Source organism: Lates calcarifer, linkage group LG11, assembly GCF_001640805.2.
Source record: "Lates calcarifer isolate ASB-BC8 linkage group LG11, TLL_Latcal_v3, whole genome shotgun sequence".
Lineage (NCBI taxonomy): Eukaryota > Metazoa > Chordata > Actinopteri > Centropomidae > Lates > Lates calcarifer.
This window is the reverse complement of record NC_066843.1, coordinates 1,315,946-1,331,456: the sequence shown is the minus strand read 5'-3', so window position 1 is coordinate 1,331,456 and position 15,511 is coordinate 1,315,946. Positions and strand designations below refer to the sequence as shown.

The following is a 15,511-nucleotide window of genomic DNA, read 5'->3' as shown; positions in this document are numbered from 1 at the left end:
TGAGCAATAATTGTTTGAGCTCCCTACAAAGCCAAAAACTGACATAAGACCAGGATTTTAAAAAATGTTTGACATCTGTTTTACCTTCTGAAACTTAATATATGATATCATCTGATATACTGTCGCCAAATATCTTGAGGACAGTATATTACCCTACAAAGCCAAAAAACAGTAACTAACTTCACATATTTGGTCGAAACTGAGATAAGACCAGAGTTTTTAAAAACTTTTTTAACACTCGTTTTACTTCTATACTAGAATTTCCCTCGTCACAGAGCCTATAAACGCACACTCTGCCTTACTGTTGGATATTAAGAGATGATGTGATGTATCTTCAAGATGACAAGCTGCCGTTCACACTTGTTCACACTTGCTTCCGTGCACCGCTGCCCCTTAATATGATGAGAGCTCCAGTCACAGATGGTCTTATTCTAAATGTGGCACAAAGTGGACAACATGTATTTCCATTTGCTTAAGTTATAGGGCACCCAGGACACCATTACGTGTTAACTTGTAAACAAACCAAACAACTTCTCTCAAGGTGGCTGCCTGTTGCTAACCTTGGCATGGGATACAGTGAGAAAATAGGCAGACAAATTGATTATGGTTTGAATAACAGCAACACCATTTGTATTTGTAGTAGATTAACATATATGTGCCATGATTGGTCCATTAAATCTTTGTCCAAAACTGTTAAAATCTTCTCTTTCTAACATCAGCGTGTTTGTTTAAATGGGTGGTGTGCCACAGGGCTCAATTCTGGGTCAACTTCTCTTTGTTAAACCATTATCAGTCATTACACAACTATTTTACCTTAAAATAGTCGCTTTTTTCCCTTTAAGAATTGTATACTATATCAGAGTGAGATCTTAGACAATGAAATTTGTGTCTGGCTGTAAAAATCAACCAGTGTTCTATTTCAGTGAGATGTCTTTTTATAATAATGTCATGGCTCTATACGAGCTGTCCTTTTATCCAAAGCCTTGAAAGTTGAACTGACAGAAGGCAAAACAACAAACAGAAAGCTAGGGCGCTCATCATAAGAGATAATCCTTTAGATACAATACAAGAAGGTCAAACGTTAATAAAATATGTTAATAACAAAATATCACATTTTGCTATTTAGTGCAGAATGTAACTCGTGCAAATCCAAAAGGCACCCAGCCAGAGTAAAGTAACTCCAGCCAACTGATTTTGAAAGATGAGCTTGTCAACCATGTGAGACATAAACACTCTCTTAATATTTACCATCAATTTCTGCAACAGTTCGAAGGTAGCTTGGTTAAATTTTAATGGCGCCTCCTGTTGGTTGCTGCCATGTAGTGAAAAACATTATACTGCTTCAAGACACACTACACAACCTCACTGATATGAACGAATCAACTAAATTCAATGTGATCAACAAAATTCCAAACAATCAGTAGTCGATCATCGATTAATTATGCCCATGCATTTTCCCGTGACACACTCCAAGAAACGTATTGTGCCGCCATTTGTCTTGACTTTAAACCACTTAATCCGAGCAAGGTTCCTTAGAGGTGAATGAGCAGATGGTCCTCGAGTCCAGGATGATCTTGAAGGTCATGTTGCATCACATAGACGCTGACTTACATGTGCTTTACACACATAAATACACACAATTACACTTTCTATCGCTAAATTAGTAAATATATTGATGAAACAACTCATCATGCATTAAAGATGAGGTGTAGTCAATATAAACACTAAGCAGCTAATGACAGTTCTTGGCTGTATAGGAGGCATGTAAAAATAGTGCTTGGGGATCATCACCTCTCGGTGCTGACATGTTCCTATTACCACCAGAAGATCCTGTGCCATATATAAGTGTTGAGCAGGGATCGATAATGCGACATGATTGACATTTGAACAGAGTGACATTGCCGAGTTTGGAGCATCCGGTTCACTTCAGCAGCACGTTCGTCTTGATAAAAGGAGCCTCAGCCTCCCGCTGGTCTTCACTTAGAGGCCTGACATTCACCGGTAAGATCCATCATCTTCCCTTTGGACACAGACATCTGTCTTTTGATTCACTTCAGCTGGGTTGTGAAGACCTGGTAAGTCAGCCACGAAAATATACTAAATTTCATTTTAGAGATCTTTAATTTACTGGTCTAAATTGTGCCTTTATTTCTTGCTTTTTGGTCTTAAGGTATCACCATGAGCACCGATGCCGAGATGGCCCAGTACGGGCCGGCGGCCATCTTTCTCCGCAAGCCCGAGAAGGAGAGAGTGGAGGCTCAGAACCGGCCGTTCGATGCCAGGACAGCCTGCTTTGTGCCCGATGCCAAGGAGCTGTACATCAAAGGTGTCATACAGAAGAAGGAAGGTGGCCAAGTCATCGTGAAGACTGAAGCTGATGAGGTGCAGCATCAGTGATTTATCCTTTCTGTTAAAACCCATGCACACTTTAAATTACAGACTAAGAGCTGTAGACGTTTCACATTAATTTACACTTAAAACTGCAAAGATAATAGATATTTTAAAGCAATAAGAACATGCTGTAGAGAAATAACCTAAACAACCTACAACACTACAGCATGCCTTATTTAACTAGTCTGTGTTATGTAAAGGACATGAGATTGGAATAAATGGGTTGAAACATACAAAAACACTTCAAGTCTCAGTTGTTTTAGTGTTTTATTTGTTTAAAGAAACACTTTTGTTTCATTTTCTAGTTTGTTCTCGTGCTGCTTGTTCTTAAATCCTGTTAATTCTGCAGCAGGAATATTCAGGAATATTCTTCTCCTCTCCTCTCACTTTATTTCCAGACTGTAACAGTCAAGGAGGACGATTGCCATCCCATGAATCCCCCGAAGTACGACAAGATTGAGGACATGGCCATGATGACCCACCTCAACGAGCCCTCTGTGCTGTTTAACCTCAAAGATCGTTACGCAGCGTGGATGATTTATGTGAGTGACGACAGGGACATTTTCATCTCTTTATCTGTCTGAGTGATTCTCACTCTCTCATCTCTCACTCTGTATACTCTCCTCTGCAGACCTACTCTGGGCTCTTCTGTGTCACCGTTAATCCATACAAATGGCTGCCGGTGTACGACCCACAGGTGGTGGCGGCCTACAGAGGCAAAAAGCGCATGGAGGCCCCACCACATATTTTCTCTGTGTCTGATAATGCATATCAAAATATGCTTACAGGTAAGAAACAAACAATAACTACAGTGCCTTGAAATAATTAAAAATCTTACTTGATCTGGTATGACCAGTAGGTTATGGTGGTTAAAGATAGTTAGCAAACTTTATATAAATATTTTATGTTTGTTTATTGTTTCGATCATTAATGTAGGAAGAGGAAAAGATTGGAGGCACTAAAATCATTATTGGCTACCTGTTTGTGATCCCATTCAACTTTATTTCTATATACTGACTGACTGGATATTCAATAAACCATTAGCTAGTGACATAATATAAATTTAGTTTGGTTTGATATTTTTCTATAACAATGAACGTCCAAACAATGTTTCATGTCACTGAAGCTTATTCATATTTCTTTGTCACTGACAGATCGTGAGAACCAGTCTGTCTTGATTACGTGAGTCTGTTACATATAAACTAAAAATGTGTCTTATGATTCAGTCAATAAAAGATGAAAGTATGTGTTTTTGTAAGCTGTCCTCAGGTCTCTGTTATTGTGTGTTCACAGTGGAGAATCTGGTGCAGGAAAGACTGTCAACACCAAGCGTGTCATCCAGTACTTTGCGACAATCGCAGTGGCTGGTGGCGACAAGAAAGAGCACTCATCGGGAAAAATGCAGGTGAACAGAAATCCGGCTTAAAATCCTTCAGCAAGATCAAACACACAAACAAGCATGATTCTGATAAAGCTGGTGTTTTCCAGGGGACACTGGAAGATCAAATCATTTCAGCGAACCCTTTGCTGGAGGCTTTTGGGAACGCCAAGACTGTGAGGAACGACAATTCCTCAAGATTTGTAAGTGTTAGCTCTAAAAGAGGGAAATATTGATTTTTAATGACGTTACAAGAAAGTAACCTTCCCTATTCTTTCAAACCCAGTATGTATTTTAACATTTTCATGTGCAATTTGCTTGATTATACGTTCTGTAGGGCAAATTCATCAGAATTCACTTTGGAACAACAGGGAAACTGGCCTCTGCTGATATTGAAACCTGTAAGTTTGTCTTTTCAAATTAATAATCTTCATTATATGTACACTTGCAATCATTAATCATTACTTTAATTTCATGCAGACTTGCTGGAAAAGTCAAGAGTGACATTCCAGTTGACTGAAGAGAGGAGCTACCACATCTTCTATCAGATACAGACTGGGCACAAACCAGAGCTGATAGGTACTGTGAGGTCATTTTATGTTGCATTATCGGATATTTTTAAACTATTTTCAAGTAACTTTATTTGTTTCTCTCTACAGAAATGCTTCTCATAACAACAAACCCATATGACTTCCCCATGATAAGTCAAGGGCAGATCAGTGTGGCCAGCATTGACGACAAAGAGGAGCTGGTGGCCACAGACGTGAGTTGCCTCTTGTCTGTCACTTTTTAACAACATTTTATTAACTTCTGCTAACACTGAATTTAATTTAACAGACTGCCATTGATGTCTTGGGCTTCACCAACGAAGAGAAAGTCTCCATCTACAAGCTGACCGGCGCTGTGATGCATTATGGGAACATGAAGTTCAAGCAGAAGCAGCGGGAGGAGCAGGCAGAGCCCGATGGCACTGAGGGTGAGACTCTTTCACCAGTCATGTAATAATCAGTGAAAACATGCAGATGAAATTAACAAAAAATGTTTGTGTTGGCTTCCCAGTTGCAGACAAAGTCGCTTTCCTCATGGGGCTGAACTCTGCCGACTTGCTGAAAGGTCTTTGCTACCCAAGAGTGAAAGTAGGGAATGAATATGTCACCAAGGGCCAGACAGTCCCACAGGTACAGGAACAGCACAAAGTTTTAGCAAGTTGCACACAATGGAGGCAGATATCACGTAATGGATGCTAGTGTCCTCTATCTATGCTAATACTCTTAGGTAATTCTCACCTCTGCTTGAAACCTCTCATCAGAGAAAAAAAATTAGAGCTTAAACTCTTTAAGTTCAACGTAACAACAGCCAGTATTAATTGAATATAAAGTTGGCGTGATGGATATGTCACTCTCTACTGATTGGTTTCGGCCAAACCCTGAACAAACCTCCCCACACAACCATGACAACTGTTCACCAATTAGAAACTTCTTTTTGCCCTGTAACCACATTATATATTTTAGTAACCTTGTTTGCATTAGAAATCAATATTCTGTGTTGGTAATTCATGTTTCTTCAAAATCTCCTGATCAGGTCACCAATTCAGTTGGTGCTCTGGCCAAATCAGTCTATGAGAAGATGTTCTTATGGATGGTCATACGAATCAATGAGATGCTGGACACAAAGCAGCCCAGACAGTTCTTTATTGGAGTGTTGGACATCGCTGGATTTGAAATATTTGATGTGAGTTTGGACTCTTGTGTTCATTTCGGTCGGTTGAAGTTGATGGCTTTCCATCTGTCATGCTTGTTGTTTCTCACTTTATTGTTTAATTGCTGTTTTAGTTCAACAGCATGGAGCAACTCTGCATTAATTTCACAAATGAGAAGCTGCAACAGTTTTTCAACCACCACATGTTCGTGCTAGAGCAAGAGGAATACAAAAAGGAAGGGATTGACTGGGAGTTCATTGACTTTGGGATGGACCTGGCAGCCTGCATTGAGCTCATTGAAAAGGTAAGATTAACCTACTGCCTGATTTAATATTTTACTTCATTTTAAAGACAATGTCTCACGTGCCTGTGATACATTCCACAGCCAATGGGCATCTTCTCCATCCTTGAAGAGGAGTGTATGTTCCCCAAGGCCTCAGACACTTCCTTCAAGAACAAACTGTATGACCAGCACCTTGGAAAGACAAATGCTTTCCAAAAGCCAAAGGTTGTCAAAGGCAGACCCGAGGCTCACTTCTCCTTGGTGCACTACGCCGGCACCGTGGACTACAACATCACTGGCTGGCTGGAGAAGAACAAAGACCCGTTGAACGAGTCTGTGGTGCAGCTTTACCAGAAGTCGTCACTGAAACTGCTGGCCTTCTTGTATGCCTCCTTTTCTGGTGCTGAAGCAGGTACAACATTTACAAAATCTTGGAATTATAGACTTCCCAACACCAACCAGGCTTCACACCTCAGCAAAAGACAACTAATATTTCTGTTCTGTTTGCTCTGTAGAATCAGGTGGTGATGCTGGAGGTGGAAAAGGTGGAAAGAAAGGTGCAAAGAAGAAGGGTGGCTCCTTTCAGACGGTGTCTGCTGTTTTCAGGGTACAGAACTGATATTAATCTCCATAGATATTACTTTTTTTTCCTTGAAATTATCCTCCAAAGTCGGGCACATAATTTTCATCTCCAATGATTTCCACTAGTGATATACTTATGATTGGTGTGCAATTGTTCATTTGCAGGAGAATCTGGGAAAACTAATGACAAACCTGAGGAGCACCCATCCTCACTTTGTGCGCTGCCTGATTCCAAATGAAATTAAAACACCAGGTACTGTTTTGTAATCAAATACTGTTTATTTGCTGTTGTTTGTGCAATTGAAGATGAAATAGAGTCTGTGTCCAATTGATTCACATTGACCTGTCTTCAGGTATCATGGACAACCACTTGGTCATCCATCAGTTACGCTGTAACGGTGTGCTGGAGGGTATCAGGATTTGCAGGAAGGGATTCCCCAGCAGGATCCTTTATGCTGACTTCAAGCAGAGGTCAAGATTAAAGAGCAATGTAATTATAAATAACACTTGTGCTTTCACTGACAGTATTCCAGATTGTGATCATATATCTTCATCCAAATCTGAACAGGTACAGAATCCTAAATGCCAGTGCTATCCCAGAGGGGCAGTTCATTGATGGAAAGAAGGCTTCCGAGAAGCTTCTTGGGTCGATTGACATTGACCACACGCAGTACAGATTTGGGGCTACAAAGGTATGTGGCAAGAGTTCTCAGTTTTTGGTACCACTTAGAATAACCTTTACAAGGAACAAATTGATTTATTCTTATGGACAGGATTCAGTATTTCTGCACTATGTCACTATGTTGTTGTAGGTCTTCTTCAAAGCTGGTTTACTTGGCACTCTGGAGGAGCTGCGAGATGAAAAACTAGCTTCTCTGGTGACGCAGACTCAAGCACTGTGTCGTGGTTATGTGATGAGAAAAGAATTCTCCAAACTAATTGCACAAAGGTAATATTAGCATCAAAAATTCTCTTTATTTATTAAGGACATTAACAGACCACTAATAACTTTTGTTGCCGTATAACTGACAGGGATTGCGTCTGGATTCTACAATATAACTTGCGCTCATTCATGAATGTGAAACACTGGCCATGGATGAAGCTGTTCTTTAAAATAAAGCCACTTCTAAAGAGTGCAGAGACCGAAAAAGAGATGGCGACCATGAAGGAGGACTTCGTCAAATGTAAGGAGGATCTGGCAAAGTCAGAGACCAAGAGAAAGGAGCTTGAGGAGAAAATGGTTTCTCTGCTGCAGGAGAAAAATAACCTCCTCCTGCAAGTCCAAGCTGTGAGTATCATAGCAAATTAAAACCACTGATCTCAGTCAAATCAACATCCAAACGATCATATGTTGGTGTTGTTGTTCTCTTTGTGTTTCTCTTAGGACTCAGAAAATCTTTGTGATGCAGAGGAGAGATGTGAAGGCTTGATCAAAAGCAAAATCCAGCTTGAGGCCAAACTCAAAGAGGTGGCTGAGAGACTGGAGGACGAGGAGGAAATGAACGCTGAGTTGACGGCCAAGAAGCGGAAGCTGGAGGATGAATGCTCTGAGCTCAAAAAAGATATCGATGACCTGGAAATTACCTTGGCTAAAGTGGAGAAGGAAAAACATGCCACAGAAAACAAGGTTTGTGGTTTCACTTGGACTACTTGGACTACTTTGGTACCTCTTTGTCAAACTGCTAGCAAACCATTCCTAACCCCAACAGTTTCCCCCCATGCTTTGATTTGAACGCTTTTCCAACACATTTGGTCCAGTCCTCATCCACTTAATCTGATACACCAACCAATAGTTGTCAAGACAGTAGATCACCAAAGTCATTAGGATTCATCCTCTGAAGACCATGAATGCCCATAGCAAATTTTATGGCAATCCATCCAATAGTTGTTGAGCCATTTCCATCTAGACCAAAATGATGGACTGACTGACCAATTGTGTACCCTTAAAGGATATGTTCTCTTTGAGTGCGTTCTAGGTTTCAAGTTTGCACATTACCTATTGCAGGTCAAAAATTTAATGGAAGAGCTGGCAGGTCAGGATGAAAACATTGGCAAACTGACCAAGGAGAAGAAAGCCCTCCAAGAGGCTCATCAACAGGGACTGGATGATCTCCAAGCAGAGGAAGACAAAGTCAACACTCTGACCAAAGCCAAGTCGAAGCTCGAACAGCAAGTGGATGATGTGAGTGGCTGTCAAAGACACATTCTCAACACCGATGCTGCTGAAGATTTTAATTAACGTTGTACATCTTGTTTTCAAGCTCGAGGGTTCACTGGAGCAAGAAAAGAAGATCCGCATGGACCTGGAAAGAGCCAAGAGGAAGCTCGAGGGAGATCTGAAGCTCACACAGGAATCCCTGATGGATCTGGAAAATGACAAGCAGCAATCTGAGGAGAAAATTAAGAAGTAAGATATGGCACTGATCATGAGCAGGATGTGAGGGGATTTAATTTGACACCTTTTTGTTTTTGCCTTCACAGAAAAGAATTTGAAAACAACCAGCTGCTCAGCAACATTGCAGATGAGCAAGCAATTAACAACCAGCTCCAAAAGAAGATGAAGGAACTCCATGTAATAAAGCTCAGATTTAAGTCATATATTCATCAGATTCATTAAAACCAATTTTCCCCTCATCGTGGTATGTTCCATTTTCTGTTTTAAGGCTCGTATTGAAGAACTGGAGGAGGAAGTCGAGGCCGAGCGAGCCGTTCGAGCCAAGATCGAGAAGCAGAGATCTGATCTCTCCAGGGAGATCGAGGAGATCAGCGAGAGGCTGGAGGAGGCCGGAGGAGCCACCGCCGCGCAGATCGAGATGAACAAGAAGCGCGAAACCGAGTTCCTCAAGCTGCGGCGCGACCTGGAGGAGTCCACGCTGCACCACGAGGCCACGACCGCCGCCCTGCGCAAGAAGCAGGCGGACAGCATGGCTGAGCTGGGAGATCAGATCGACAACCTCCAGAGAATCAAACAGAAACTGGAAAAGGAGAAGAGTGAATTGAAGATGGAGATTGATGATTTGGCCAGCAATATGGAAACAGTTGCAAAAGCTAAGGTGGGATTTATAAACCTGCAATACTGTATTTGAGAATTAGGCAATTAAGAGCTCATATAACTGCCTGAATCCTCGTAGGTCCACTTGGAGAAGATGTGTCGATCCCTTGAAGATCAGCTGATGGAGCTGAAGACCAAGAATGATGAAAACATGCGACAGATTGTTGATCTCACCAATCAGAGGGCTCGTTTTCAAACTGAGAATGGTAGTCCCGTCCCTCCTTTTAGTCCAGTCCCTTAAGTTAAAGACTTTTCATTAACACACGGTTTCTTGTTTTGCTTGTCGTAGCTGAATTTTCCCGTCAAATGGAAGAGAGAGAGAGTCTCATTTCCCAACTGACGAGAGGAAAACAGGGATTCACGACCAAGATTGACGAGCTGAAAAGACTGATCGAGGAGGAAACGAAGGTAATCAAAGCTCATGCCTGCAAACAGTCACTTCTCTGGCTTACTCTGCTTTTTTTCTCACAATCAACGTCTTCCTCGTAGGCTAAGAACGCCCTGGCTCACAGTTTGCAGTCAGCTCGTCACGACTGTGATCTCCTCCGTGAGCAGTACGAGGAGGAGCAGGAGGCCAAAGCTGAGCTGCAGCGGAGTTTGTCAAAGGCAAACACTGAGGTGGCTCTGTGGAGGAACAAGTATGAGACTGATGCCATCCAACGCACCGAGGAGCTCGAAGAAGCAAAGTAAATAAATCAGGATGATACTGGCTTCAAAGCTGCATATTTAAGAGCATTATCACCAGATTCAGCAGTTCTTCTCAGCTCTACAAAGTGTTTTAGTCTCTTTTAGCTCATTGTTTTGGTTTTAGGTTCCATAACTTTACAGTTAAAGTTCACTCCAGCAAAACAGCTCAGATAAACACATAACCATCACTAAACAGCAAATAGAGTTAGCAGAACAGAATTGGTTAGCTTCACCACAACAACTTTGTTTGGTAATAATATGTCAATTATGTATTTATATCCTGTTCTGCTGCCACCTAGTGGCCAGAAATTGAACAACAAGAAAAAATTTCTGCTGTTTAATCAGACAACCAACTCTTGTGAATTACTTTTATAAAAGTAGCACTCCTGCTTAATGAGCTATACTGTAGATAATATAGTATTTGCACATCATTTTTTATTTAAAAAAAAAAAACATTAAGTTTAAGGTAGTCATCAGACTTTAAGAGCTTTTTCCCCCTTCAGTATTTTATTCTAATTCCAGTAAAACATTATTTCTGTGTTTGCCTGGTTTGCTTTATTCTGACCTCTTCACTTTTCTAAGGAAAAAACTTGCCCAGCGCCTCCAAGAGGCTGAAGAGCAAATCGAAGCAGTGAATTCAAAGTGTGCCTCGCTGGAGAAAACCAAACAGCGACTTCAGAATGAAATGGAAGATCTCATGGTGGATGTGGAGAGGTCCAACAGTTTAGCCACTACCCTAGACAAGAAGCAGAGAAACTTTGACAAGGTATTTTCTCTGACCACATCAGATGCTCATGTTGCACGATTAATTATTATTACTGGCTAATGTTTCAATAAATTCAGATTCTAGCCGAGTGGAAGCAGAAGTATGAGGAGTCTCAGGCAGAGCTTGAAGGCGCTCAGAAAGAATCTCGATCTCTGAGCACTGAGCTTTTCAAATTGAAGAACTCGTACGAAGAAGCTCTAGATCATCTGGAGATGATGAAAAGGGAAAATAAAAACCTGCAACGTGAGTGAAATCTAACTAAATATTTTCATTGGGTATTTGAAAATCTCTATAACACGCCATCTTTCTAAATGCAGAGGAGATCTCAGACCTGACAGAGCAGCTTGGAGAGAGCAGCAAGACGATTCATGAGCTGGAGAAATTCAAGAAGCAGGTGGAGACAGAGAAATACGACATGCAGACTGCACTGGAGGAAACTGAGGTACAGAAAACAGCAGAAAAATATCAGATATAGTCAAAAGATAAGGTGTAAGGAACCACTGACGAATAAATGTGCAAACTAAACTTGTTTTTAAGGCCTCCCTGGAACAAGAGGAGTCCAAGATCCTGCGTATACAAATGGACCTGAACCAGATGAAGGCCGAAGTGGACAGAAAAATGGCGGAGAAAGATGAGGAGATCGACCAGATGAAGAGGAACCACCAGAGAGTGATGGAGTCCATACAGGCCACTCTGGATGCAGAGGTCCGGAGCAGGAACGACGCCCTGAGAGTGAAGAAAAAGATGGAGGGAGACCTGAACGAGATGGAGATCCAGCTGAGCCACGCTAACAGGCAGGCAGCTGAGGCCCAGAAACAACTGAGGAATGTTCAGGGGCAACTCAAGGTACCAACAACCACACCGGTTAAATTCAGAGGCTAAAAATTGAACTGTAGCTCAGTTCAGTACACTCAGATCAGGTAGTCAGCATCATCATTAGGAATCAGCCTCTGGACCAAAGTGTGAACAAACAAACTAACCAACCAACATCAGCGTAACCGAAATCAAATCCATTTTCAGGATGCCCAGATCCACCTGGACGACTCCATCAGAGGGCAGGATGATATGAAGGAGCAGGTGGCCATGATGGAGCGCAGAACGACTCTGATGCAGGCTGAGATCGAAGAGCTCCGAGCGGTCGTGGAGCAGACGGAGAGGAGCCGCAAAATGGCTGAACAGGAGCTGGTCGACGTCAGTGAACGCGCAGGACTTCTTCATTCTCAGGTAAGTTGAAGAAGGCCCTCTGATTTACATTATTTATGTGCTGTGAATAACAACTGCTTCATCTTTGGCAGAACACCAGTCTTCTGAACACCAAGAAGAAACTTGAGGCTGATGTGACTCAGCTTCACGGTGAGATAGAAGAAGCTGTTCAAGAGGCCAGGAACGCTGAAGAGAAGGCCAAGAAAGCCATTACTGATGTAAGCTGCTCTTACAGGATTTCTTATTGTCCTTAACGTGGACTTCGATGTCATACAAAAATCTCTGGTTGTGGTCCCTCTAGGCTGCCATGATGGCTGAGGAGCTGAGGAAGGAGCAGGACACCAGCGCTCACCTGGAGAGGATGAAGAAGAACCTGGAGGTGACGGTGAAAGACCTGCAGCATCGACTGGATGAGGCTGAAAACTTGGCCATGAAGGGAGGGAAGAAGCAGCTTCAGAAACTGGAGGCCAGAGTATGTATATACACTATATACTGTGACCTAACAAACAGTCAGCCTTTATAGGATGCTAGGATTCTACGTTAAGATGCAGTTTTTTGTCTATTAGTTGACTAATTGTGATAAATGCCCGTTATCATTTAAAGGAGCAGTGTGTAAGATTAATGGCATCTAGTGGTGAGAACGAAGATTGCAGCCAACTGAATACCTGTCCCTCAGACTTAGACCCCAAACATCTGAAAGTCAGGCAGGGGAAACACTGAATATTTAGAGACTGTATTTAGTTGTTAATCTGTAAAACTGTAGATAATGGCTTGAACAAGCTGCAAGGCTGCAGCGTCAACCTAAAAATGCAAAAGGCCTCTATACAGGGCCCATGTTTGGTTCATGTTTGTCCATTCTGGCCTACTGTAGAAACATGGCGGACTCCGTGGAAGAGGACCGCCTCCATGTAGATATAAACTGCTCATTCTAAGCAAACAAAAACACAATGATGATTAGTTTTAGGTGATGACACTAATAAAAAACATATTTCTGCCAATAGATCCCCATAAATGTTAGACTCTAGACCTTAAAGCAGCCAAGTATAACATCTTCAGTGGTCTTATTTTGTCTGACCAACAGATGGATACTCAAAACTATGTAAGACCCTCACATTTAATCAGCTGGAACCAGCAGAAGTGTTTTTTCTGCTTTAAAATGATTAAAACCAACACTTGATCATCAAGATAGCTGCAGATTAGTTTCCTGCTCATCAACTAATCGACTGAACCGACTGTTTCAGCTCTAGATGGCTCAGAATAATTTGACATTAATTAATGGTTCTGGTGTTTCGTCCACTAATGTCCAAAAATTAACTAGAAATCAAAGAAACTAGACTGCGGTTCCTTTTTTTGTACCCAGGTCCGTGAGCTGGAAATTGAGCTTGAAGCTGAGCAGAAACGTTCTACTGAGGCCATCAAAGGAGTCCGTAAATATGAGAGGAAGGTCAAAGAGCTAACCTATCAGGTAGATCCAAGATTCTGTGTGTTTGTAATCAATTAAACCTCCTGAGTCCAATACTGTCCAAATAAAAGAGTCTTGTCTCTGCTTCTTTCAGTCTGAGGAGGACAAGAAGAACAACGTTCGACTGCAGGATTTGGTGGACAAGCTCCAGATCAAGATGAAGGCCTACAAACGCCACGCTGAGGAAGCTGTAAGTGAATCACTCTCAAGCAGTTAAAAAAAATCAGTGAAGTGATTTAGTGTCTGATCACCAGTATGTTGATTTCCAGGAGGAGCAGTCCAACATGCACATGGCCAGATTCAGGAAGGCCCAGCACGAACTGGAGGAGGCTGAGGAGAGAGCTGACGTGGCCGAATCTCTGGCCAACAAGATGAGAGCCAAGAGCCGTGAGATTGGGACTAAGGTACTGAGAGGCTTGTGTTTGATCTGTAAATACTAGTCTAGAAAAGTAAAAGAGTAAGAGACTTTGTGTTTAACTAGCAACATTGATATATATGAATACCAGATTCCATTTGAAAAACCTGGAATTTTCCAGAGCAGAACACATGAGTTCTTGGAATACTGCTGCTTCAATTAAGTAGTTAGCTTGTGTTATTGTGTGACTTTCAGTGGAGGAAGAGGTATTCAAATCCTTTACGCAAGTAAAAGTACCACACAATAACACAAACTAACTAACAGATTGAGGCAATAGTTGGCATGCAACTCCAGTGTTCTGTGAGGTAAAATTGCTGGTAGTCTGGTATTGATATATAGTGATGTTTCTTATTCATTAATGAAAAGGTTTGTCTCTGTAGGAATCCTATCCATAATGTTGTCAGACACTTTTAAACCATAAAACATAATTATGTGTTTGGTTTAGATTCACACTGACATTTTAAAATTATGTATTTATACACAATGTTTTCATATGGATGTGTTTGTTTTCCAGGCACAAGAGGGACAGGGAGAGTAACTGAGTGTGGAACAAGACGATGCCCACAGTTTGAACATCAGTGGATACAAATGACAGTCATGTGAGACGACTAATCATATATATATTGGTTTATAGTTTACTATATTAACATCACAGCGTGTTATCTCATATCAGTAAATCTTACCAAAATGAATAAAGCAGTCATCTGTCCTGTGAGTAAACACTGCCATTCATATATTTTGTCTGTAATTAAATAATAAATCCAGTCATAATTGGTGTTTTTGACAACAGCTACAATATAAAGAACCTCATGTACAACCCAAGTCATGATGTGTAGCTACAAGTCATGTCTCAAAATAATGACATTAGATGCCCATTAACACTGGGAGATAAATGGTAGAATGATAATGTCATTATAATTGGAGCATAAATAAAAATAAAAGAACAACTGTCCAATTGTTTCCTAGACTTATGATTTTCTCCTCCTGTAGTCGTTGTTTACATCTAGCGTATTAATAATCCATTATATTTAATAAGACTGTCCCAGGTTCACTGTGTTGCAGTGTTAGTATCTTGATCAATTGAAATGTATGGGAATAAAGAAATATAAAACACTAGAGCACAACATCAACTGACTTGATTACACTGATGGATCCAAACTTTATTTCCTTCAACTTGAGGTCCTGTTTTAAAATCTAGTTTCAAAAGCTTCATTTTTCATCTCACTCTGTGCTATATATGTTGCATATTTCCTATCAACAATAAACCTGTTTGCAGCACGTGAATACTGAACACAACAGGCCTTTTAACAGCAGAAATCTCAACTTGTTATTGTGGAATAAGCACAAGAGTCACTTCTGTAATACATGTGAAACTGAAGCACCTGTTTTTACTGCTGTGATGTGTCAAAATGGCTTTTTTCTGATGAAGAGCAGGGGAGACCCAACAGTTCATTACTGTATATTAAGTTTGTGTATCACTACAGCAGCATTTGGTTATTCAGCCTTGTTTAGTAGTTTCTAGTTTGCTTGCTCACATTTTGGTCTCTAACTGGATAACTGGATCATAATAATAATAATAATTATGGTCTATAA

The 15,511-nt window shown here is 41.1% G+C and overlaps 1 protein-coding gene across 1 annotated transcript; it reads left to right on the top strand.

Annotated features, from left to right (window-relative positions):
• The first annotated feature begins 1,898 nt into the window (after positions 1-1,898).
• Positions 1,899-15,456, top strand: LOC108873365 (myosin heavy chain, fast skeletal muscle). The gene is made up of 39 exons (XM_018661519.2): positions 1,899-2,382; positions 2,790-2,933; positions 3,023-3,179; positions 3,546-3,573; positions 3,685-3,796; positions 3,880-3,972; positions 4,107-4,170; positions 4,250-4,348; positions 4,429-4,532; positions 4,607-4,745; positions 4,829-4,947; positions 5,351-5,500; positions 5,602-5,772; positions 5,854-6,163; positions 6,267-6,358; positions 6,499-6,586; positions 6,687-6,804; positions 6,902-7,025; positions 7,146-7,282; positions 7,366-7,621; positions 7,718-7,960; positions 8,339-8,515; positions 8,595-8,740; positions 8,815-8,905; positions 8,997-9,386; positions 9,465-9,591; positions 9,675-9,793; positions 9,875-10,071; positions 10,655-10,838; positions 10,916-11,081; positions 11,156-11,280; positions 11,376-11,684; positions 11,859-12,062; positions 12,134-12,259; positions 12,343-12,513; positions 13,402-13,506; positions 13,598-13,693; positions 13,773-13,907; positions 14,433-15,456. The coding sequence occupies exons 1-39, from the start codon at positions 2,179-2,181 to the stop codon at positions 14,454-14,456; spliced, it is 5,844 nt and encodes a 1,947-aa protein (XP_018517035.1). The 5' UTR covers positions 1,899-2,178; the 3' UTR covers positions 14,457-15,456.
• The last annotated feature ends 55 nt before the right edge of the window (positions 15,457-15,511 follow it).

Coding starts and splice junctions, on each gene's coding strand:
- LOC108873365 (XM_018661519.2), top strand. CDS start 2,179: ATGAGCACCGATGCCGAGATGGCCCAGTACGGGCCGGCGGCCATCTTT. Junction 6,587..6,686: donor AAATGAAATTAAAACACCAG/GTACTGTTTTGT, acceptor ACCTGTCTTCAG/GTATCATGGACAACCACTTG. Junction 6,805..6,901: donor TATGCTGACTTCAAGCAGAG/GTCAAGATTAAA, acceptor AAATCTGAACAG/GTACAGAATCCTAAATGCCA.